General features: G+C 44.4%; 1 protein-coding gene across 2 annotated transcripts in view; it reads left to right on the forward strand.

Annotated features, from left to right (window-relative positions):
- The window catches only part of ACAD8 (acyl-CoA dehydrogenase family member 8), a 591,584-nt gene that overhangs the window by 393,978 nt on the left and 170,293 nt on the right, over nt 1-27,313 (forward strand). For both annotated transcript variants that reach the window (XM_061550860.1, XM_061550861.1), the window contains one exon: nt 24,719-24,856. In XM_061550860.1, coding sequence (XP_061406844.1) covers nt 24,719-24,856 — 138 coding nt within the window. The remainder of the gene's footprint in view (nt 1-24,718; nt 24,857-27,313) is intronic.

Here is a 27,313-nt window from a genome sequence, read left to right on the forward strand (position 1 = left end):
ATTACGTATGTGCAGAGCACACACTATGTATTTACATACCATATATGTGTAATATTTCATTTCCTTTATATACCATGGGGAATGGTGGCATTATGGGTTAACCACCTGTTTTGCAATCACGTCTTCCCGGGTTCACTTCTTGAAATTAAGCAACATCAGTGCCAAGTGGTTCATAAACGTTTCCTTGGCCTCTTGCGTGAATACCGTTACTGGTTTATGAATTATCAGCGGAGGAGAGGCAAGAGACGCCAGGAGTGTTTGCTGCTGACGGCTCGAGTGATTTGCGAGTAGTGTACGAATGTCGGTAAACTTTTGACCGTGACCGTACAAATGGCCTGGTCTCTTTTCGAACAACATCACGGGATCTTTAATTTAACACGTAGGCTTTCGCGGCCAATATCATCCATCATAGAGGTTTTTGGGTTAGATCGCGTAAGTATATGAATGTGTCGTTAAAACTCGCCACCACTCGGCACAGCCAACTAGTAAGGGTTGTTACGTAAACAGAACGTGCCAATTCGTCACGAGTACAGCACACCGGTGTGTTGGAGAGCCAAGCCACGACATTTATAATCTGGCTGTCGCATGATGAAGCTAGTTGTAATGTACTGGTGAATCGTTGTACTAGTACGAATTGGCATGTTCTGTTTACGTGACAACAGCCAGAAGATTTGCGTTTAGCGTGCTCACGCTCATGAATCGTGCTCTGAAGTTTATTTGCATTGCCTTACTAGTTGGCTGTGTTGGGTGGTGGCGGGTTTTAACCACACATTTATATATTTACGCGATCTAACCCAAAAACCTCTATTAGGGATCTTTAATGTTCGCTGTGGAGCAGGCGGCACGTTTTTGTTTAATTCGCCCGCAGTATTAACCGAGGTGGCCGCTGAGCTTGAAACGCAAATTCGCTGCTGCTTGGCCGAGGGACAGCCGAGGATTTCGTTTTGTGCGTGCTGCAAAAAACGCGAGTTGCACAATGGTCGGTTGACGTGACCGACGGTTGGGGCTTCACCACTTACCAAGGAGACCTGCCAGGTACCATAGACTCACATGGAGATCCATGGATTGACACAGAGATCCATAGACCCAAGTGATTCCACTTAACGTTATTGCATCAAGAAAGACGGCATAGCGGTGGTATTGAAACTACATTTTTTTGTCTCGCCAGAAGATTTGCGTTTAGCGTGCTCACGCTCACGAATCGTGTTCTGAAGTTTATTTGCATTGCGATTAACAACACGACAGCCTGCGCATTCCATGGGAGCTTGGGCAAGGGACACAAATGGGGCTGTTTGGACTGTCTGATTTTAAACCGTGCACAGCACCATTCATTGTTCATACACAAATCTGTGCCGTTAACAGTGGAGTGTTATTTGTACGGTGGCCGCCAGCATACTCCCACTCCGTACATCAGAACACCGTCCTGTGGCTGCCAGTTGTGCCTTTGTTAGTAAGCCGGGGACATTATTGATGGCATTACTGCTCGGCAATGTCATATACCCTTCTAAAAAATAATGCGTGCCTCACATTTTATCACAATGCTGGCCAAACACCTTGGAAGAGGTGGAAGAACTCACACTTTACCCCACCGCACACGAACCTGACAATCGACTGGGGGGCAGGGGATAGAGGGCGATTTAATACATCCCTTCATCGTTTCAACTGCCTTGCCTGGAGATCAAAACAGGCGGCCTCTGCGTTACAAATAAACCAGGTGAGTGTACCAATCACCTTAACCAGCAGAGAGGCTAATAATCCCACCCTGTAACTGTTATCATCGGGTCATGACATTGCTCTTACTTAACGCACATCAGCCTTTTACGATTACTTTCTCTTTCGATTTAAAGCTTTCGTGACTGCAGGGATTCATCTTCTTGGTTCTTTCGGTAAAGTCACGTAGAAGGGAAATAATAAAATAATAAAAATAAAACATAATAAAATAATTCTCACGACGTTTCGGCCACAACGCAAGCAATGAAGAACAGGTCTGTCGGGAAGACAGCTGTCTTCCAGACAGACCTGTTCTTCACCTGAGGACGGCTGCTTGCGTTGTGGCCGAAACGTCGTGAGAATTATTTTATTATGTTTTATTTTTATTATTTTATTATTTCCCTTCTACGTGATTTTACCGAAAGAACCAAGAAGGTTACTTTCACTTTTTTGTTACAATTTGAGCGTATGCTTGATTTGAGCTTTGAACTCGCAACCTGGCTGAGAAAAATCCGAAAATAACATCCGCGAATCCACTTTTTTAGTGCAGTGCCTCATCTAGTCAAAGTGTTCTCTCCGCTCTCAAGCAATCTGTGGGTGGTGTTTGTCTGCATCAGAAGTTCCGAGTCAGCTGTAGTAATTCCACATTTTATGGTAGTACGAGGGGGGGGGGGGGTGGAATTAATCCATCTCCGAATGAAAATTGCACTGTTGTAGTTTGCATTTGGAGGGATTTAGGTGCTTCGTGATGGAGGCTATGATTATAATCTCACAGTAATTATGCAGCTGTCATAAGGTCAATTATTATTCATTAACCACTATAATCAATGCTGCTTTGCCTATTCCCAAACATCCATGTGGTAATCATTATTCGCCGCATGTGTTTATGCGTTTGTAATGCAAAGTATGATTTTGAATGCGGCATATATTTTTCAGTGGCGTACAAGTTCGATTTAATCAACAGCTCGCTAATATCTGCAGATAATTTCGGCACTGCGCTAAGGTGCACCGTGTGAACATTTCAGTTGCACATCTTAATTCACAAGAGCACACTACAATTTGGGATCAGAGCCCAAATCTACTATTTTACTTTAATGCTAATAAATGATGTGCAGCCCTTTGTCAATCGACTGCTGAATGGAATCCTCTCTAAGCCATGTCAGTTGTCGGGGTTGTTTGACCAACACACTGGTCATTGTGGGTTGGTGACGGGACAGGTATCTATGTACATACCACTCACCACTGTTGTCAGCTCTGGCCAGGAATCAAACTCGGGTCGCTGGGATCAGCCCGCAGTTGGCTAACAACCGCACCAACCTGTCTCCATGGAGGCCCTTCCCCCAGCAATGGTGTGAGCAAGACATTTCGGGGGCTGCACATTGACCTTTATTTACAGTCACAAACGTGAACGTTACCTTCAAACGTAAACCAAGAAAGGTTTGTTCATGGTTGCATTCTCAATGGGCTGTCAACTGTTTAAATCAAATGGTGTCTAATATATTCAGCTCACAAGTTTACCAGGGTTCTGCGGTTGCCCTGTGCTGAGCTCACTGCATATGGATGTCATCTTCGGAATTTACGGACCTTTTAGACAAATCACAAACCTTGAAGAATAAGTGATCCGCTAAATTGAATGCAAGCCACAAAATAAGGATGAAGTAACTGAAGTTCAGCGTGCTGGGGTTTGGTTTTACTGGTTCCGGTGTGTGATCCCCTATTATGTGAAACACTGCTCAGTGTCTGTAAAATACATCGTCTAAGTCCACACGTTTGTGAGGCCGTTTATACCTATGTACACATAAACGATAAAACGACGCTCTTCTTTGCAGTAAAATATTTTTTTTATTAAGTGTGACAGGAATACTAATACTATTTACCAAGTCAGAGCAATGGCCAAGCAACATTACTTTGTGTCAAAATGTTAATTTAAGCACGCACAGCATAGCTTTGCCAATATCTCGTTGTGACTACTGACCCACAGATTTGACATTTAATCAATTGCGGAACAATAGTATTACAGTCCCAAAAAAACTACACTCTAATTTTGGGGAATTAGAATTCAACACTGGCATTGGCTCGATAATTAAGACAATTTAAAGGACCTTCGTGATGTTTGATTTTAAAAACTTAAAGAGAAGTTATGAAAATCCCAACATGTATGTCACCACTGTTCTTGAGCAGCACCCAACACACACACACACACACGTGTGAAAACGGGGACACTGATTCTTTGGCTCTATTTGTCAATAGAAAAACATGCGTAAAACAAATTACGTTTCTCCATGATGAAAAATGATGTGTTCATGTGTAAATAAATCTCAAGTAATAATCAAAATAGTGTAGAGCGTAAAGACTTTTGAGCAAGGTACTTAAATTGAGCACACAAATCACCGTAGCTTGCTGTTTTATCGTCGCATAATGGGACGCTACTATTACAAATGTCGGTGGTGATACGATAACAAAAAAAATTGCAGCTCCTTCTCTGTGTGGAGAATTTCATTGTGCGGTGTCCATAAGGCTTTGCGAAATTGCTGAGCTCCAGTTGCGCAGAGTGTTCCATGCATACTCGTGCGTGTTTATAGATATGCAAATGCACAGTTATTTTTGTTGAGTACCAAGAAGACAATATGTAGACTTCTTCTTGGTTCTTTCGGTAAAGTCACGTAGAAGGGAAGTAATAAAATAATAAAATAATAAACATAAAACATTACAAAATATAAATATATATTATTTTATTTTATTAAGTTCTATTATATATTTTTTATTTTTATTATTTTATTACTTCCATTCTACGTGACTTTACCGAAAGAACCAAGAAGATGAATCCCTGCAGTCACGAAAGCTTTAAATCGAAATATGTAGACTTGTATAAATGCAACTTGACACCATGCTCAAAAACGTTTAGGGGGCTGTTTTTCTGCATTTGCAGCGCAGGGTCAGTGGTAAAAATTCCGCATTTCTATGGCGGAGGCTGATTTTGCATTGCTGAAGCTATGAAGACGTGATCTTTTAGGTAGTGTGTACGAATACCGGGGGGGTCCTTCAACTCGCAAAGACACCACACACCTTTTGCCGTCTTTAATCCACGTGTGATGTGTTTTTCCGTGGCCTACCGTCGCACCGCCTCGCAAGAGGCAATCTTTATAATGGTGTCGCAGCACCCCCCAGTACCGCCGGTGTGTTTTTAATCAGAGCACCGGGCAGTAAAGCTGGATAACTTATAGTGCGACAAATACTGATGACGGTGATAAATTAGGTGAAACGGCGAGACCTCTCTCACGGCGCTCGGCCCTCCGCGCTGTGCCGGTTCGCAGTGTGAGCGGCCGCAAGGCGTCGGATGCTCCACGTGAAAAATTGGAGGGCAGCCAAAGGCACACACAGTGCTTGTGTTGCCTGTTGTTTTGGGACATTTCAGTAACTTTATATTAAAAAAACTAAACCGAAATTCAATGTTTTCCTGTCACTCTGGCCAGTCCATATCATGTCTACCGCATACCCTTGATCATTTTGTTGTTGTTTTTTCTGTGTGGTGTTATCATCTCTCGTTGAATGTCTTGGACTAAGGCACTCCATAATTCTATATAAGATGGGATAATGTAAATACATGGTTCGCAGTGTTGAACATTTCGTAATGTGTTTCACATTAATGAAGCTATACAGAATTTGATTGCTGTTATTGCTGGGACCGTGAGTTTGTAACCTTTCCCTGGAAAGCCTCACTGAGTCGCGAGATTCCTTTTTAGAAGGGTTCTTCGTGGGATATTTGGATGACGCTATCATTTTGTTGAGCGTGTTCACCTGTGGGAGGAAATCGGAGCAAGCCAGGGAAGAAGCCACACGCGTGAAGAGAGAGCAACCGAAAGTGGCACGGAATAGTTCTCCAACCTACTTGGTACTGCCTCGTTCACGCACCTCATTGGAGGTGTGCGCCTCGCACTCATGATAGCTCCATCTGTGTGCCATCAGACAACCGCGCCTCCAAGTCACGGAAGGAGGAGGGCATGCAGCATCATTACACCGAGCTATTACTTACACCATCCACCAAAGTGGTCAAATAGTCACTTACGCTTTTGGTGTTAGTGTGTGCAGGCAGGACTGCAGATTATTAACGACACACACGCTACTATTTATTAGTTCCCTTATTGCCGTTGTGCTATCAGTCACTTTGCATCGCCTAGGAGCGTTTTACAATGCAATTTGCTTTACATAGCATCAGAATGCTAATGCATGTAGACACCACAAAGACAGGGAGGGTGAGAGAGAGAGGCTTTTGCTGAATTGAACGCAACGTTCCCAAACGATGTAGAATGGCAAGTGAAAAAAGTATCGCCACACTCAAATGAACCAGTTTTTTTGGACATTCCACGTTACTATTACAAAGGTAATTTACCCAATAAGACTACCAATCCTGATATTCTACAAATACTATAGAGTTCCTCGTATCTGCACCAGTATAACACGTGATTCCTATTATCTGTGGAAACTAAAGGGGTCCACGGTTATCTGGGCTTTTCCCCATCCTCCATTGCAGCATGGTTTCCGGCTGTATTTTCACGTAAAAATGGAGTACATTTGTGGATACCGTGATTGCCAAAACTCTACTCGGCCAGATCAGTATACGGCTACATTCCTTATTTTACAAAATGTATTGATTTCAATTAAACACTTCGTTGGTTTGTTCATGTTTCAAGAGTTTTTTATACTAGGATCGTTTTGCAGAGATGAAAAGAATTGCATACAAAGTATAAGCACTAATCAATGAGCCACGCATTATGTTATGACCTTAATGTTCAGCCAGTTTTCACGAGTATTTTGTTTATTTCTCAGTATTTGCCATGCAACGGATGGTCATACCTGTGCAATTGAATGGTACGTAATGCCACACCTTGAGATTTTAACTATAAAACTTTTTTATTTTACGAGGTAAGGCCCACTGAGCTATATAGCTCTTTTTCAGAAGCAACCTGGCCACAAATGATAGCTAAATGAAGTGGCTTATTACGTCGAAATTTATAGCAGCCAAATACTTGAAACACACGTTTATAAATGTGGAGTGAAAAACCGTAGAACCCGGAGAATAATCCACGCGACTACAGGGAGGACATGCACACTCCAAATATACAGGCGTCAGGGTCGGGATCGAACCCATGACCTTCTGTATACCAGGCGAGCGAGCTAACATCCCTCCACCATGGTGTCTCGGATGCTGATGATCACCTTCCACATGTCCCTTGACAAGACGAACACACCACAAACCACAATGGGGTGAATAATGGTGCTCTCGGGAGGAATGACCTCTGTGTGTGTTAAACACATTGCGCAACGTCGAAGCTCTGTTCACGTTGCCCCAATAGCACCTCTAGGTGATTTGCGTCCCGAGATTTGGGGCTGGTTTATTGCGCCTAATTATTAATGCGTTTCAAATCCTATGGCCATCTGACTTATGTGGTGTCGTTTGTCTTATCAGTGGAGTTTGTCACTTCAGAGAACACCACTGGGGGATGTTCTCACAGCGTGTGTGTGTTCCTCTTCTACGCCGTTTGCTTGATCATTGTCAGGGCTTCCCAGGGGGAGGGGGGGGTCGGGGTTAGGCTTCGGGGCAGAATCTGGCAATTTGCTCTGGGTCTCACACAAAAGAGGGCACCAGAACAGGCAAGATTCCATTGCATATGCTATCGCTGTAGGTGTCACGAACGCAAGTGCAAAGTAATAAATGGACATTGTTTTGATTGCGTAAGTGGTCTTTTGTCTAAAAGAAAATGGGACGTAGGGTTTTGAACACCGTGGGTAGTGGAACGATCGCAGCCCACGTGGCATTTTGCCCTCGGCCTCCAGGCACCGCTGGGCAGCCCTGGTCATTGTTCTTCTGACCATGAAAACCCCCTTCACCCGAGGTTAGCGGGGAGCTTGTCTCAACCCACTATGCATTTGCCTCTACGTCTGCTGCAGAACTTGTGAATACAGAACTGCTCGGAGTTAATTCTATTCTTTGTTTGCATTATAGGACCATGTAATTGCATTGATCATCATCATGATCCTTGGTCAATCCACTGCTGGAGGAAGCTTCCCCAATTTGCCGTTGCTGTTTCTCACGGTTCTGTGAAGTACCAATCCATCTATCACCTGTGCAGGAGCCGATTCCATCGCTCCCTTCACCTCAGTGACCATTCTTCTTGGTGTGATCCATTCCTTGACTGCCACTCCATCATCGTTCTTGACCATGGCTTCAGCAAATGAGAGCACTGTCCCATGCCATCACGCAGAGGTCGACTGCCTACCATCCTTCTAGGATCAATGGAATGTGTAAGTGTTCGCGACAAGTCAACGGTGTATTTTTATATTGATGGACTTTGTTCTGGCGCAGGAAAGTGAAGTTTCCACCACTGCCTCATGTCATGAACAAAGATGAGAGTGGCGAGATATTAACTATGTCGCATGCTATGCAGGAGGCCATGGGTTTCGATCCTGACCCTGACAGGCTGTATATTTAGAGTGTGCATGTTCTCCCCGTGGTCACGTGAATTTTTCTCTGGGTCCTCCGGTTTTCCTCTCCACATTTAGAAATATGCTTTTAGAATATATTTGGCTGATAAAAAATTCCACGCGATAAGCCCGTTCGCTTCTGCAAAAAAGATATGTAGTTCAGTGTGCCTTACCTGGTAGAATAAAAAAATAGGTTTGTTTAGTTTATTCATTTGAACATGGAGACACTTTAAATTCACGTGTTTCTCTGGGACAGCCTCCGCATTTAAAGACTTAGGAGGACATTGCTTGGGACGCTTGGCCAGTTTTTTATTGGGTGTTTCTGTGTGTGGGAGGAAAATGGGTCTGCAACCTTAATGCTGTACTGCTGTCCACTGCAATCTTTGTAGCCTGTAGGGGAGGTTTCTTAAGCGCACAATAGCTCCATCTCAGCATGATCCACTACCCGGCTTCAAAAGCACTGGATGACAGGCCTGCACCACCACACCCAGAATGTGCGTGGCACAATAGTCAGATCAGCCTCTCCCCAGCCACTATACTTCCAAGTTTAAGTACCGGGGGGGGGGGGGGGGGGGTCTCTGCGAACAAATAAAACGTGCCGTAACATAAAATGTATCTTATCTGCCAATTTGCTTTTATTTTAGACACCATCTGATTTGTTTATGAGTCCCACGTGACCACAGCTGCTTGCTGAGAGCATAGATCAGAGGCAGAGCAATGCGAACGGATACAAAAAGAGGCAGATGGGGACGAGCATCTTCGTCTCGTTCCATAAATATCTGATGTTCTCGCGTCCTTGTGCGTGTGTTTGGCTTCTCGCGCTGCCTCCCACACAGCCCCGTGGCCCTCTATTACGTTGGCGCGGACCATGGTGGATAATGTGGCAAAGATAATTCGCGTTGATGCTCAAGGAGAGAGGGCTGTTAAGGGTTATGACTGCGGGAGAAAAAAAAAAAAACACCCAACAAAACAGGCTGATGACAGACGCAGCAAAGTTGTGCCCGTCGTAGCGCGTCCATTTCTCTGATCAAGCATCCATCTCGTCACCATTGTGCTGGAGATGGAAAACCTTGGGCTTTCATCGCGAGTAAGGAATCGCTGGGAGTTAACCAAACCAAACGGCTATGAATTGATAGGGTCGTGCTCTCTCCGCACAGTGGAGGTTTAGAAAATATGTCACTGGGTTGGCGTGGCTTCTATTGAACCACTTAGTAATCTGGAAATGCGAAGGGGTCATGGCTGCTTGCAAATGCAGAGCCAATAGGTCGACGTTTATATCATCATAATCGTCATAATCATCAGCCATTATCAATCCGCTGCTGGATGAGGGCCTCACCAAGCTGTTGCCACCTGTCAGTAAAATTAGCGATGTTTAGTCTATGGATTTGGTTGGCTCGTGCTGTGTTTGAGCAGGTGACTTGAAGTACAGAGAGGTTGCAAATTCAAATCCTGGTCAGCCATTGACACAACCGGACGATCCTCCATAAAAAAAAATTGGAAGTCAACATTGGTTGTTCTTTGGAGAGACTGGACTCTGTCATAGGACAATGGAGTTTATACCACGAGCTTACAGGGCCACTGGTGGCCTAGTGAGCTAGTGGTAAGCCTTGAGAATACACTTTAGTGTGTTTGTGCGGGGGAGCGGTAGTGTAGTGGTTAGCGCTACTCTATGCTGCGCTACGAACCAGACGGCCCGAGTTCGATTTCCGCTCATAGCCAACACCAGTGGCGGCTATTAGAATCGGTCCTTGGCCTCCCCTAGGTTGACTCAACCTTAAATGAGTACTGTACCTGGTGCGGTGTGTAAACATTGCCATTGGGGAGACAAAGGCGTCCGGGCGTGGTTGCTGGCCACTCACTCCCTCGTATGCCATGCACCTCTTCATAGGTGCTCGCTAACAGCACTTGTTGAGGCTATACGGGGGATCTTTGTATTTTTGTGTACACTTGTAACTCAATAAATGCACTTCGAGACTTGGGGAGCCCCCCATTGGTAGCTCCCAGTGTAAGCCTCAATAACTCATCGGGAAATATTGACCGAGTAATCCCTGAGCACAAAGGTACGTCTGCAAATGCGTGCATTGTTGTTTTTGTAAGCCGTAGTTGCAAGCATCCCGGCAATAGGAACCTGTTTTCGGTGAATGCTAAACTCTCGACCATGGGGATTTGGAAGTTTGCTTTTTATAGACGAGCTCTGTGTTCACCCAGCCCTCCCGACATGCCTTCTGGTACAAATGCACTCCACGGACTACTGACCGGTGGATTTAACATCACACAAGAGGTGTGCAGAATTTGCGTGTACACAATTTCTCGGCTTTATTGAGACCACCAGCTCTCAAGAGAGCTGAATGTATTCTTTGTTCTTTCGGTAAAGTCACGGAGAAGGGAAATAACAAAATAATAAAAATAAAACAATACAATTCTCACGACGTTTCGATTGCAACACAAGCAATCATCATCAGGTGTGAAAACCACAGCAAGAAGTTTTTTGAAAAAAGTGGCTATTTGTTTTCTTAACGTCAGCACCACGGGCAGCGACTGGCGGTTGTTCAGACGGACGAGTCCATCTATGCTCGGAACGGAGGAGGGGAGAGAGAGGAAGAATGTGTGAGCCAGTTTGGTGGATCAGACCGCCAACTCATAAAGGGTTGAGAAAATGTGGCCATCCCACAACGGGTGGCAGTGAAACGAAGACGCGTCGCGAATCTCATTATGCGTGTGAAATCTTCGAACACTCTTTTAAGACCTCGCCAGTCTGGTCTGCTTCTCGTGTTCAGTGACCCTTAAGCTGCCGGTCATTGATATTTCAGTGGGGTATCTATAGATAGGTCACCCTGTATGTATGTGTGTTGAACTTCTTTCGCACCGTACGTAGCCAACCGAGGTGCGGGGGAAGGACAACTAATTAAACACGAACAAAAACGCACATATATAGGTGTATGCAGAAGATGCTCGGGGAATTGTCTGGTGGGGTATTCCGTGGTAGGGTAAGCAACTCGGAAGCGTAATCGGGAGCAGGAGGTCAGCAGTGGGTAGGATGGAGGAGAGGGAGGGCTGCCGAGACAGACACTGGAGTGGCACCTCCTCGAAGGCAGGCTGTGGGGTGCTGTAACAGCAACAACGGAGTTCCTTAGCAGAAGGAAGCGACGGCGAGGTGCGGAGACATCAAAGACACCGACCGTGACGGCCTCTTCAAAGGCGTCTCGTGTTTTTTTTTCCCTCCTCGCCTGAGAGCGTCTCCTCTCACGCACGGGTAGGTGCATGGCTCGGCAAGGAGTTCCCGATCGATGACGCGGATCGCGCAATTGAATGAAAACTTTACGTATAAAATTGCAACAAAATATGAGTTTTTTTGTTTTACCTCAACGTAAGATTATAATAGCATGGAGTAGCAATGAGCACTGATGCAGTCATCATCATCGTCACGACCCTGTAGGTGTCCAATGCACATTTTGTCTTTTGTTTCCACTTTCCTCTGTCTTGTGCCAATTTGCTCAAGTCGTGGCCACATCTTTCTGGCATCAATCTCTTCTGTCGTCATCGTCGTCGTCGTCAAGCCACTCTCTGTGAGGTCTTCCTCTCTTTCCGGTTCCTTCCATTTTTCCCGAACAACACACTTTTCATTTTCCTGTCCATGCTACACACGTGTCCAACACGTGCCAGTTTCCTTCTCATCACTGCCTGCGTGGTCAGGTCTTCTTCAACGTGTGCAACCTTTTCCTTACTTCTACGTTGGTCACTCTTTGCGCATGATATTATTGACACAGTCTAATGCACCAACACGCACCTTCGGTTGTCCCGAGGGTCAATTCTCACACGGCCCGTCTTAGCAGCGACGGTTTTTTTTCTCCTCAGGGCTCGTGTTACGCTGTATAAGTTTTCCGCGCGTCGTGCTTTGTTAGCACCCTCCTTTTTTAATGGCTCTGTGGCCAAAAGTGGAAATCCCGTTAATTCCATGTAATGTTGTTTTCTCACCCAATAATATGGTCCAACACCTATGGAGAGGTGTAACCCAATGATCGTGGCAGAAATGCCCCCCTCCCCCCAGCCGAGTCGATGTATTTTATCCAGTCTGTTACTCTGCACACACTGAACGGAGTCAAGGTGGTTATAAACAATCAGCTTGAAATCGGTAGGGCATGCGTTTGTATTTACTGCTGCAAGAGCAGTTGACTCGCCATGCAAAGGTCGCACATTTAAAACCCAGTCAGAGGGTCAACTGAGTCCATTGTCTCCTGGAGTCAATAAAGGTTGGCATCAATTTGTTGGAAGTCGGTAGTGGTCACCTGTTGGAGAGAAGCCTCTGCCATGTGAATGTGGAATTTCCACCCCTGGCTTAGGGCTATTAACAGAGACGACAACAGCCCCACGCTCTCTTTGACTTGGTCTTTTACTTCTTTTTTTAAATTTGATTTGCTGCACGTGTATGCTGGAAGGAAAGCAGGTGTTAAACTATAAGTGCAAGATCAGCGGAGGTGGGTGTGAACCCGAGAATATGGTTTCTGCAGACGTTAGGGAGTGGCGACCCAAGCAATGCTATATATTGCCAGGGCATAGCTTGTATTGTATTGCATTTGAGACAATGTTGTGGGATGCGTCCGTAAAAAGGTACTTGCATTTCCCCTCGGCTATTTATGAAGTCCACAATCATCTAACTGGGTAAAGGTGCAGCCCTGCAATTGGCTGCTCAACCCACTGCAGGCAGAAGGGTGTCCACAAGAGGCAGCCCTAGAAAGTGTTTGGCTACTACCAGTGCCGGATTATCCTAGTAGCAAAAGTAGCAAATGCTACGGGCCCCGCACTTTCAAGGGCCCCGCGCTAAATGCTTACAATCTATCAATTCCGGTTCAGCGATTCTACACTTGCACTATTATTATAGTACTATACTGCCTTCAACTTTTATGAACGACTGGGTGTTTAAAGTTAGCGATTTGTCGTATTATCTGGCTGTATAGAAAATGAAAAAATACACTTACTTTACTTTTCAAGTCAAAAAATTGTATTTTAATATTTAAGGTAGTCGGGGGTGAGTCCCTGATGGATCTTGAAGACGGTGACTGTGACATCAAAGTTGTCTCTGAGACTGGAATGGAAGCCAGTGGAGGGATTAGGGTATTTTGTTGTAAGGAAATGGTCGGAACCAAAAGATGTGACGCAGATGGGGGCATTCCCGAGGTCCTGCAGAGTTGAGATGTGCAAAGAGAATGACATCTCGGCATCAATGACAGCTCCAAAGTTGTGCCCACGCTTGAGCAGCGTGCGATGTCAAAACTCGGGAGGTAGACACACTGAATCCGGAGTCTTTACCAAGTGTATACTTTGTGCTAATTTGGGAGAATCCACCTCATGTCACCTCCAGCCACCAATTTGCTCAGTGACCTCGTATAACCAAAGCGAGTCAAGGAGGTGACATGGGAAGAATCGGGTCTGCAAGAGGCACACACAAAAGGTTCAAAGAGCAAGTTGACAACAGCAATGGCACCTCAACACAACCAGCGACCCAGACACCAACCTGTGGCGTGTACATCATTTTGTGGCACGGGTCGTGACCGATGCTGCAAGATCCAACCACATCCATCCAGTGCTCGCCGAGCTGCATTGGCTTCCGGTTACACTTATGACACACAATTGTGCTGGCCACAGATGAACCACAATACCTTGTTGATCTCGTCAATAAGCGTAAACCGTCATCACGCGAACTCCGATCATCCTCGCAGGAGCAGCGGCTCTTGGCTGGCCATCGAACAAAGACGGTCACGGCATCGCGCGCTTTCAGTTGCACTTCTGCGGCCGTCTGGACCGCTCCTCCTCCTGATATTAGGAAGCCATTTGAACTTTGCACTTAAACATAGCTTGAAAACTAATTTCTTTAGAACTGCTTTTCGTGTTTAGTTTGTTGTTATTACCCTGCACCTCCGATTAGCATGGTTGCTACGTACGGTGCGAAAGAAGTTTAACGTACACACGTACAAGTCCAAGTGTGCACGTATCTATCTTAACGAAATCGCTGGGAGCTTTGTGAAGGTGGAGAAATTGTTTGGGGGGGGGGGGAGGGGGTGGGGGTGGGGGTGAGTGCGTAGCGTATCGGTGGCCATCTGTGGAAAATGGGTTGAACGCAAGTGACAGAGGAAACGCCTTGCTGCTGTTTTTATTATTATTATCTTACAATGAAAACGTTATTCATTATCTACGTTCACTGAAGTATGATACCTGACAGTTTTACATCAACACCATCAGTAAAATTAATGCTGATAAGCTGGAACGTGCCGTGAGATGCAGGCGCGCAATTTGAACGTCTCCATAATAGTTTAAGTGGCTTCACTGAGGCCCTAGAACGATGCAATAAACATGCTTGGTGGTGATGATGGTGGTATTTTATGCGATTGCAGTCAATTCTGGTCGCTGTATATTAGGGTGCGCAGTGTGGTTGCCGTGTGGTGATAAAGCCCCAGATGAAGTGCCAGATAAGATGCTAATGGTGATCTACAGCAGGACTGCCCCTGTTGCCCAACCAGCTAATCGTCATAACCATTATTGCAGGACACTAACTCGCGTGAGGCAGCAAAGCCATTTCCCCACCTCTTTTTTGTGGGAATCAAGCAAGAATCGTGCATATGTTGCCGCTTACAAATAGTGTAATATATTTTGGGCGTTCTCTTTACAGAAACTCTTTAAATTAAACGCATTGATTCCTGTTATAGACGTTGGTAATATTTAAGAAATGAAAAATTGTTGCTTCATCGTTTGTCCGATAGGCCTTCAAGAAAGGTGGACACAACATGGGACATGCGGATGCGTTTCACACTCACCGGGACTCATCAGTGAGCCATGTCCAGCTACAGACTGCCATGAACAGCATTTGTGTTGTTTGCAAGGAGACTGCGGCTAAACTGTGGGTCCGTGAGACTGAATGAGGGGAAAGTCAAATTCTAGATTTGAAATTTTCGTGACTGCAAGGATTCATACTCTTTGGCTTTTTCGGTAAAGTGCCAGATAAGACCCATTATGGCTGTTCATAATGACATGCAAAGCAATTAAAAATATTTTTGTCAGCAAATATGCGATTTGTGCGCTGTTTGATGATACTTGAGGTATCGTGGAAGTGTGGCCCTGGTGTACGGCAGAAAAAGTCAAGTGATGCATCCCGGTGAGACGTGATTTCTGAAAGTACCGCATTAGTATGCAATTGTGTTTGATAGAGATCTAAGCAAAGGCAAGCTAAAGGTTTCTCGCAAAATGAAGATGATTAGACAACTGAGCCAATTGCCCTGGGGGAAAAAAATTATGCATTCAACCTTTTCCCTTGATTCCTGGTTAAAGTAAATTTTCCCTATACAGCATTGCCAACTCTATTATCGTATGAAGAGAAGTTAATGAGATGCGGAGTATCAACAGATGTGGGTTTTGATGAGTTAACTTCTGAAATCTGAAATGAAATGCTGTCCACCTGCTCATCCCCCATTGGCAGCCATGAGTTAGTGCTGGAAATTCCACATTCATATGCTGGGATCCAGCCTCTTTGACAGACTGAGTTGAACCCTGACCCCTGCTCTGCGAGGATTCAAATTCTTGTTTTTTTCACCAAGTCAAATTTACCAAAACCAAAGCACCCAACCCCCTGCCCAACTAGGTAGCGTGTCGATGGGAAAATCGTAAGTCTCCATAAATGCCCGGGGTTGCATTGCATCTCGGTTGCCTGAGCATTGTGACGCATGGAGGCCAGCAGGGTGAAGCATGGAGGCCGGCAGTGTGCAGCCACCCACCTGCGTCGCAGCAGTTTGTCCGTGAGAGGCAGCGAGGCGACTCGTTTGCTCGTCCGTTCGTGCAGCGTTTGGGTGTCACATTCCCTCATATACTGTGGTGTTTCCGAGACATTTGCAGTTTGCTCACCACGCGTGGATACAGGTGTACAAGTAGATTTGTGAGCAAACTAATGTAGAAGATGAGTATTATACAAATATCACAAGCAGCAACTTCATGAACAAAAAAATGCATCTTGAGAATTGGTGAAATGTTCGCGGATAACTAAATACAAAATAAATTGACAGGAATAATTATATTATTGGTAGGATCATTCTTTCGAACAGGAAAACACGTACACAAATAACAAATACATACAGATTACCCTTCTTATATCGCTACATCCATGGTTACTGTGAACGTCTCTCACCAATCCTTCGACCCATGCCGAGGGCTCGGACTACCAGATTGACCGTTATGGCTCATCTTGCACACTGTTCAACCACCGCACTTTGGTTCCACAGCGGCGCACTCTTTCACTCGCTCGCCCACCGACTCACTCACTCGCCACACTGCAGGCAGAAACACACTTCGTTTTTTGCTCCTTCCCTCACACCGCTCAACTTTGGAATGTGCTGCCACCTTCTCTTTTCCCATGCTCTTAATGACGTTCCTCAATTCAAGAAACGTGTTCACTTCGATAGTTAGTTTAGCACGTGGTAGGCTTTCGTGACCAATATTATCCACACTAGACCGTTTTTCTGGATTAGATCACGTAAATAATAAAAAATACTGCGATTATGCTGTTTGCTTGCACGCTGCTTTATGGTTCGAGCCTTTGGGCCCTGCGCTCAGAAACTGTCTAAAGTAACAAAAAAACGCACGAAGCAATGCAATTTCAGCAAACTGTATTAAAAATAAGCATATAAATAGGCGAGCCTTGTGCAATACAATATGTTTCTACAGGGGGAATGTTGATGAGGTAGGCTGGACAATGTTTTTTTTTTCAAATCGCACACTCGTGCTTATGCACAAAGAAATCCCGTGGGCACGTGCAGCTGCTTGTGCAGTAGAAATGACATGCACACATCCTCCCATCGACGTCCGCGCGCGCTCTCGAACGGCCCATCCAGCGGCACAAAAGACCACGAAAATGAATTAAGGCTTTGAAGCGAAACCAAATAGATTCAGAGCTACTCCTCACTTCTGTTAGACATGCTTTTGCATGTCAACAGGTGAAGGTCCGCAGGGATGTTTCTTTTTTTTTACTATGTGGGGGGGGGGGGGGAGACTGAACTAGCAGCACATGCATTTCAATTAGACACTTTGGTCAGCTGTGGAATTTTAAAACGGCATTTCTCTATGTTGACCGTAATTGAAATATCAATGTTTTATCGCACACTCTGCAACGTCCAATTAACTCCTCCCAACCTATGACATTACTTTTGTTTTATTGGTGCTGGTCGTACATTTAATAAAAAAAGGGCCTTTGTGTAGTGCTGGAAAATATAGGTGTGGCCACTGCTATCCACAGCTATTCTTACATGGGTTAAAAAAGTATCTCAAATTTTCTTACGTAAAATAAGGTTGCAAGCTCTGCTTCATGGAATATTTGAAATATCCATTGATGTCATTAAAACGTATTGGCTTTTATTCGACAGTGAAATGGTTAATGGACATAGACGCAATCTGTAATGGTATTCTGACAAATGATCTCTCAGTGATATTTTTTGTGGAATAATTTGCATTTTGTCATTGTGGAATGATCGAAGGGTATGAAAGTGATCCTTTGCACGCTATTGCTGTCCTGGTTAATTTGGCTCTTATGCTGACACAAATGCTTTCTCTTGGGATCAGTGCTTTTGTCTGCGCAGCAGGACACACATTTACTGAAACGTGCAATCTACAATCACATTTCATGGTCTAAGGGTACATGGCTTGTATGATGATCATCAGTTTTTTATCTTTGAAAATGAGGGCCAAGTACATGTACACTTCAGATATTGGGGGTGATCGGAAAGTATGTGGCGTATTAAAGAAAACAACTATTAACCGCAATTAAACTGTGCTCTTCTCTCTATAGTCCATTGAAGTACTTGCTGCATTGATTTAACAAACCTTGAATCTCTGTTCAGAAATACCTTGTTGGCCTTTCTCCATAACAACTGTTGTGACTTTACGTATGTGCCCTCGACTCCCAATCACAGGTGCTACGAAATCAAGTTCCAAGCCAGAGTTTATGTCGAATATAATTTCCTTGAGATATACTTGCATTTAGACATTGCAATCAATAAAAATGTGCCGGTATTGTTTCCAACTATGTGGGGCAGTCAGCAGCGGTTGCCCTCATCATGGGCTGGTTCCCACATTCTGAAAGTGGAGCTTCTACTCTGGGGTCACCAATGGAATAAATACCAGCTCATGCTCACAGCAACAAGGATATGCTTTGACTTTTTTTTTAAATGTTAATTTACATGACATTGCAGTTATATTTTTATTTAAAGCTTTCGTGACTGCAGGGATTCATATTCTTGGTTTTTTCGGTAAAGTCACGTAGAAGGGAAACAATAAAATAAGAAAAATATAAAACAATACAATTCTCACGACGTTTCGACTGCAACACAAGCAATCATCATTAGGTGTGAAAAACACAGCAAGAAATAAAGAAAGTGGCGGTTTTTTCTTAACGTCAGCACCACGGACAGTGATTTTGGCAGTTGTTCACATGGACGAGTCCATCTACGTTCGGAAAAGAGGAGGGGGGAGAGGAAGAGAATGGAATGCGGTCTGAAACTCACCGTAAGCGTGAACACGATCAATTATGACTCAACATGATTGATCAAATCATTCCAATGATTGCTAAGCCAGAATCCATCTTCTCGGTTGAAATTGTCTCTGTGTTTGTATATGTGGATAGCCTCATGAACGAATCTCTCATAGTAGCCAGATGGCTTGCAGAGAACCTCTGTCTTGGAGAAGTCAATGTCATGTGAGCCCACTGAATTATAACAGTGATCTGCCACGGCCGAGGTGTTGGTCCTACCGTGTTTTAGGTCTGCTTTGTGTTCACGGATACGGTCCGAAACATGTCATTTGGCTTCTCCAATGTAACTACGACCACAGAGGCAACTCAGTTTGTAGATGCCAGGGTACTGTATGTCCGGAATCACATCTTTTACAGATGGAACCAGATCACGGATTTTATGTAATGTGTTGAATCGGACCTGGATCTTGTGTTTATTCGAGATTTTGGATATCTTTTTTGTGATCCCCGCAATGTAGCGTAAGGTGATGGTTTTGAATGGTTCCTCAAGAGGGTCCTTCTTCATGGTTGGAGTGATGGCTTTGCGGATTGTGTAGTCGGAGTAACCATTAGCCTTAAAAGCTTGGTGTACGTGCTTGAGTTCACTGGCAATGTTTTCCTGGTCGGAGGTGCATTGGGCTCTATGGTGCAGAGTCTTGGTGAGGGAATTCTTCTGGGATGGATGGTGGTGGGAATCCGTTTTCAGGTAAGCATCCATATGGGTAGCTTTCCTGTAGACAGAGTGGCTCATTGAACCGTCAGGTCTCTTTTTTATTAGGACATCCAAAAAAGGTAGCTTGCCATCTTTTTCGACTTCCATGGTAAATCTGATGGCTGGGTGTATGGAATTGATGTGGTTGATAAATTGGTCTAGAGCAGGCCGGCCATGTGGCCAGATGACAAAAGTGTCATCTACGTACCTCTTCCATAAGGTTGGGCGCAGAGTGGCAGTCTGGATGGCACCAGTCTCAAATTTCTCCATGAAAACGTTGGCTACAACCGGAGATAGGGGGCAGCCCATTGGGGTGCCCTCAGTTTGTTTGTAGAAAGTTCCATTCCAAGTGAAGTATGTATTGGTTAAGCAGTGTCTCACCAGGGGGGTACCTCAGTGTTCAGTCCTTGATGAACCAAGTCTTCAACGATTGCGATGGTGTCAGGTACATGAACTTTGGTGAATAAGGAAACTACATCAAAACTGACAAGCAGGTCGTCTGGGGACAGGGAAATACCATTGATTGTCGATACCAGGTGAATAGAGTTTAGTACCGCAGAGGTGGTTTTTCCAGTGAAAGGCCGCAGGATTTCAGACAAAAAAATCTAGCCAGTTTGTAGGTGGGGGAGTTGATAGTAGAGACGATGGGACGAAGGGGTGTATATTCTTTATGTATCTTTGGTAAGCCATATAATCTTGGTGGCCTGGCCGCAGAAGGTTTCAACGATAACTGTTTGGTTTGATCAATTATTGCGGTTGAATCAGAAATGATTTTGTTGGTTTGTATGACGAGGCTGTTGGTGGGATCTCTTTTTATTTTTGTATAGCTGCCATCGTTGAGTAATTCTTGAATTTTGTTGTTATATTCTATTTTATCCATGATGACAGTGGCATTGCCCTTGTCGGCTGAGAGGATGACAATGTCATCCATCTTTTTTAATTTATATAATTGAAAACGCTCAGTTATAATTTTGGATATTCCTTTTTTACATTACCACTAACGTTGACACCTAAGTCACAATAATGCAGTTATGGATGTCCTATTCATGGCAAGGTGCAGGTTGTCCTGTTTAACTAGGTAATGGAGAATGAGGTCACAATTGTAAAGGGAAGGTGATGTAACATAGAAAAAAACAGTTTCTTGACCATTATTGTCATATATTGTCATCCATATTCTGAAGCAACATTTTTTCTTAAAATTGGCTTTTTCAACATGACTTAAGAATAACCCAATGTGCAGAGATTATTTTATTTGAGGACAATGGATATGAATCACGTACCGAGGAAAGAATTGTAACATTAAACGTGTGATATTTTTTATAGGAATTTTTATAAGATTTGTGAATCGACAAGGATGCTTTAATGAAGAGTTCTCGATGATACGTGTAAATTATAGCCGTGACATTTTCTGTTTGGTGTTTACGAGTCGAGTTTCCATTGTTACTAAATCACTCTGCCACTTAACCTTCTGGGTGTGTATGTGCAAGCTACACAATGGCACAAAGTGAGATGTGATCATTCTTCACCTCATGGACAGGTGTCGTGTGTACGCAGTCTGATGCATGTGTTTTCATCACTGGGCAATGTACGGTTTGCTGCCATGTGAGTGTTCCTGTGAGAGAGGGCAATCGTTGATGTCCTGCAAGAAAGAGAGGCCCCACACGATGTTGTACAAATCAAAATTAAACAAAACGGGACTCGTTATAAACTGTCCAATAATTCCACGAATTATTTTATTTTCGATTTATCCAAACGTATAGTCAGAGGAAATGGCATCACGTATCACATCACTTTCATAATTTTTCGTCCGTCAAGTGGCATTACAGTGGCAGCTCTCGCAGTACGACACAGGGTTGACCACCCTGGCCTGCCAACTGACATTTTACCAATTTGGTAAATTTTCACCGTGACGCTTGCACAACATGGCTATTTTGTCCTCGTTTCATATGCATGGATTGTATGTTGACATTTTTCGCACCGTACGGAGTCAATTGAACACAAAACACAATCACTTTTGCCAGCATGAAGAGAGACGTTAACTTAATACAAAATGTCAATTATTGAAAAAAAACTACTTTTTCTTTAATACCATTTCCGTGATCCTTTAACTTTCCATTCATTTCGGAATCGGTGATTGTAAGTTCACCGCTCGCGAGGAGGTGAACTGATACCTACTGAGCTTACCCAGTGAACACAGCAACATGAATCAATACCGATACAGTAAAGTACTGTATTACAGCAATGCAAATGTTTAACTTACATTAAACACGAGGGGACTGCTGTTTGCTTGTACTTTTTCTTTTGTAAGCTTGGGTAAATGATGAAGGTGGTGAGGATTGTTGTGCTCACGACATTTTAACCACGGCTCTTGACAGTAATAGAGCGCTGTTTGCATTTGTTACCTTAAAATGCCATTATTTAGCAAGCGGTGTCAGTTCACTATTATTATAATAATAACGTGACATTTTCTGGCAGCGTGGCACTTGTGTGCATTAGCTGTTCCTCATTAAGTTCCTGAAAGTAGACTCTTTCAAGCTACGTGACCGTATAAAATCTGAGATGTCCTAGCAAGTGAAGTTGACGTGCCCACACATTTTGCAAATAGCACAAGACAGCATAGGGCACACAAAACAAACCGCTGCCAACATTTAAACATCTGGTCATGCCCGTGGATTATTAAGCCGTAGATTACTGGAACATGCAGATTGTTGAGTGCCACTACTTTTTATATTTTATTTATTTGCAGACACACAAGTGGTGCAAGCCTCACCAGAGGGTGCTCGTTTTACTGATGAACCAACGAATTACAAGTCCTTATTAGATATATAACAGATATTAAATTCATTGCTGTAGTCTGTTCAGAGAACGTCTCCACTCCAATGAGTGTGGGGTAGTGCCCTGCCTCCGTCGAAGGTTCCTGAACCATTGGTGACAATCAACTTTAGTTGCCTTCAACTCTAAAGCAGCGGTGGCCAACTGCCGTCTCCCGAGCCGCATGCGGCTCTTTAGTCCACCACGTGCGGCTCTTTAATCCACCACACACAGCTTCATGGAAGGGGCGTAACGTAGAACGTACTATCACAGTAGTAGCAAAGAGTAATGAATGTCTCCCGTGCTCTGCCAAAAACTGTCAATATATATACACATATATATACACATATATACACACATATATATACACACTGGGCACTTTGCAGAACTCATGAGTATTGTTTTGGCTCTTGGTCTGTTAACAGGTTGGGCTGCTCTAAACGTTTAAGGTAAAGCTGCAGCCCTGCAATGACTTGCTCGTGCGACTGCAGGCAGAAGGGCCTCTACTAGAGGGAGCTCTGGGGAGCACCTCTCCAGAGGGTATTTGCCTCACCCTTCCACTCTGGCCACACACGCGATCAACTTGTGGTCATGACTGTGTTGGTACCACAGATCTCATTCCATGATTAAAATACTTTGGTCCTGGCCATTTTTTTAAAGTGTATAATAAAATACACATGTTGGTTATGGCATCCTACATTTTGGTATTCTGAGTTTGGAAAAAAAAAAGTGTAGAACCCTATTCAAATTTATATAATAAATAAAAATTCCACCAAAATACCACCTTATGTCATAATGTGTTTTTTTTATGATGCACCTTTACCCAAGAAAGCATCGCACATTGTGAGAGTGGGGGGGGGGGGGGGGCGATGTTGCTGCTGTTTCATCCCAATTGAGTAATGTGGAGGTAATTTTTCAGCAATGGTATTTTGGCCAATACCCAGTTGCATTGGATGTTTATTTAGAGTTATGTATAATGTATTTTATACGCAACACAAATATAACATCTAAATACCCATTTTAAAGTATATTGATTTAACAAGAAGTAAAACAACTATACACGGTAGGATTAAGTCATATATGTGTATCAGCATTATAGTTTGCCCAGTTTATTTTGTTTAATCAGGTGAGAACTCAAGAGACTGGTAAGTGCTTAACGTACTACGCTACGAAACCTATTGCCAAAGTTACATTCCCGGCCAAAGCTAACATCATTGGTGATTATTTGAACCAATGTTGGCCTTCCCCCAGGTCGACTGAGCATTTAATGAGTACCTGGTGCAGTGTGTAAACTTCAGCACTCAGTACACAAAGATGGCTTGGTGTGGTTTTCAGTTTTTTCAGTTTCATTTATTATGTACTAGCTTCACTACCCGGCTTCACCCGGGACTTGGATCCACCACGCGCGGCCGCCTTTGTCTCCCCAGTGGCGATGTTCACACACCACAGCAGTTACTCGTTTGAGGCCGAGTCGACCTAGGGGAGGCCCAGGAGCGGTTGAAATAATCATCTCCGGTTTGTGGCCGTGAGCGGGAATCGAACTCGGGTCGCCGGGTTCGTAGCGCAGCGCGCTAACCACTACACTACAATGCGTTACGCTTCCACATGCGCGGGTCACGTGCCAGATTGGACGTCACAGCTCACTTGCCGTGCAAAAAATATACATTATTGAGCTCCCTTCCCCCCCAAAAAAAACTAAAAGTGTATTTTTATAATTTTTGCATGGTGTACAGTCTGGAAAGTACCCACATGACAAATTTCAAGTTTGTTGCATGTCGGGAAGTACGCTAAATATTTGAACAGACACACATATTCACAACTTTGCCTTTTATATATATGGAGATAACCCTGTGAGCCATGCGGCTCTTGACTCGGGTGCAACCGCAGCAAAAAAAAAACATGAACAAGAAACATCTTAAAGTGACTAAAGTTGTGGTGCTGGCCACAACCACCACCCGCTCGTGTCCACGTTCACTGTGCCCGCCTTCATCGGCGCTCGCTAGCAGAGCTTGCCCCAGCAACCTGGCAAAGGTATATGGGGGATCTTAATCACGTGCACTTAACGAGCAGTGGTTCACGGGCAGTGCTATGATCGCGGAAAATGGCATGTGATATCTGAACCTATACCGGTCCTCCTGTACTTCTACTCAGCCTTAAGTAAATACCTGTTGTGGTATGTCAACATCAGCACTGCAGAGACAAATGCACCTGTGCACGATGGCTTGTCATTCCCTCATCCGCAGTGTCAGTGTAATTGCTCCTACACAGGTGTCTGCAGTTGTTCTGCACAGCCCTCCGATGTTCTTTCGGGGGGCTGTACCGTGAGTTGTTCAGACATCAGTACAACCCAACAACTCACCAGAGACGTTATAATTAGGCGTTTCGCCCAACAGCAGCTAGCCTGAAAAGCGTATGCAATGGCAAACAAGGGCGCCGCGTCTCTTGGTGTGTACTCGTAGGCGTTCATCAGTGGAGGCGGGGAGGCAGACATCTACGTGGTGATGTGTCGCACTGGCGGAAAGGGTGCCAAAGGCATCTCCTGCATCGTGGTGGAGAAGGGAACCCCTGGCCTCAGCTTTGGCAAGAAAGAAAATAAGGTACGTTGAAATAAACGCGCTGATTCCATTGGCCTATGGACATTACTCAGAGCGAGAACGATCCGTAAATTGTGATTTTGACACTTAATTTGGCAGAAATATGGGCATGGGTGGCCGGGTGGCTCAAGGGGACTCTATTGATGTACAGCGCTCAGCACATCAATAGAAGCTGGAATTCCCAATCCCAAATTACCAAATTAGCCTTTTTAACAAATGGAACACTCCACATGCAATGTCCCTCATGCGTTTATCTTCATGAGAGTGCTTTGCAAGGCTGCACACAGTTGTGTTTAGTTTGCTTCAAAGCTGAATTGGAAAATGCTCTCAATTTCTCTTAGGTTTTGCGAATTAACACGCTCTGTGCTGCCATAACCATCAGACCCAAACTTAACCCAGGGATTCGCTTATTTCAGATAAGATAAGAAATATGTCTGCGACGCAGGATATTTGACTTGCTAATATGAACTTCTTGTCACTCCTTTAAGCCTCGGACATTCCCGCAGAGACAGTGAGGAGTGCACTGATAGTGCGATGCAAGGCACAACATCGTGAGCGTTAATGAGCTCGTCGGCGCAGTTAAAAGGCAAATTACAAGTCTTACATGTGATGTCACCTCACACTACCACCACCACCCTTGGCTTTACATAGGAGTAAATGGCAGGTGCTCAGTCATTAATTATTCATGACCAGATTGACTTCATTTTTTCCCCTGGCGCAGCAATATAATTTTAAATCAGATGTATTTTGTTGTTTTTTTTTCCATCAAAAACCTTTGCAATGAAAATATTGGTAGTTCCAGGAAGTTCATTGATGTCGCCGAGATTAATGGCAGTAGGCCCCTCCGGTTGTGGATCCTCTTAAAGTACAGAGGAGAAACATGAGATCTTGGTTGTTTTTAGCTTTTCTCTGCCCTGTGTGTTTTTGCCATACCTACCGGCATAATCTCCAGTTCCCAAAGAGGCTACACAGCCCAACCACGAAAAAACACTCCACTTCGTAGTCTTCTCCATTGCTCGATGAATGGCAATCCCTGAGGCCTGAGTCCATGCTATCTGGACGGACAGCGTGGGACACTTTGCATTGTGGGTGACGGTGGGGGAAGTGTCCCCGCACGGCGGGGCACAGCGGGAGGCCCGTGGACACGGCACAGCAACCCCGGTTAGCACAATTGGCTACGTGCGGTGCGACAAGTTCAATGTACGTACACACGTGCAGCCGACACGGCACGGCCGACATGGCACAGCGCTGCGGGAGCAGTCTCTCCATGGCGGAACTCGTTAGTCATCTTCAGTGTCTTATCGGTGTGCACTTTAGGATGAAGAGGCTCGGCTGTAACTTTGATTTGTTTCAGATATCGCCTGAATGTATGTCTTATTCCGATTATGTAATACACACGTAATGATTTGGAGCACATTGTCAATCCACTGCTGGACGAAGGCCTCCCTTCACTCTGCTACTCATTTGGTTTGCTGACCGTGTTTCACCGTGCTGAGCAGCATCGGTGATGAATGGGCTTGCAGGGAGGGCAAGTCCAGTTCACACAACACTCGTGACTGATGTTAGCCGTGACCAGGTTCATTGCAGAGTGGGCCAAGCACTGCGGTGGCCCGAGTCCACCTCCGAACAAAAGTTCAACTCGCGCACTTGCAGTTGTGAAGTCAAGCGCTCAGCCACATCATCACACCGTATGGATAACAAAAGAGTACCAAAGATGGTTGTTGAGACTTTTCCAAGATAATCGTTTCAGCATTGAGACGACTAGCAACATATTGGCAAAACGAAATAATGATATCATAACAAATTGAGGCAAATGCACTCTCATATTTGTAGGAACTGCTTTTATCAGATTTACAGCTCATCCACAATTCACTCTCATTAAGCAATAACACATGACACGTTGGCACATCCATGGCTTTGCCATAAATAATAAGATTGCATCAATTACGAACCTCTTTAGCCAACCTTGCATGGGTCTTAGCACACCCAAGCGCGGAACATCGCTACGTGGCATAACGCAACATGCGTGTTCTCCCCCGTGACATACAAACCGCTAATGATAGATGTATAGTGCGATGAATAATGAATGATTTATTGTCGGATGTGAAGAGCCAACTGCAGCCGGCTCTTGATTGTAAAGTGACTCGAAATTAAAGGAAGGAAAGGTCAATGAGTAGGTGGAGGAGCGATGAAGCAGAGTGAACCATCAATCAAGTGTCGTATTGTGGGAATTTTATCAAATAAGCTTGCGATCCAGATGTTCCAGCTGCTAAATGGAGCGTATAATAATAAAAATAATAAAATATCTCACGATATTGCAAGTGGCTTTGTGGCTCAGTGGATTATTCCATATCAAAGTACTTGTACTTATTAACACGTGGGGTTTCACAGACTATATTATGATTCATAAATAAGCTTTTGGTCAGTTCACGTAATGATATCGCCAAGATGCTCTTGGAA

This window comes from Lethenteron reissneri, chromosome 13 (genome assembly GCF_015708825.2).
Source record: "Lethenteron reissneri isolate LAM-NWPU_2019-01 chromosome 13, ASM1570882v1, whole genome shotgun sequence".
Classification (NCBI taxonomy): Eukaryota; Metazoa; Chordata; class Hyperoartia; order Petromyzontiformes; family Petromyzontidae; genus Lethenteron; species Lethenteron reissneri.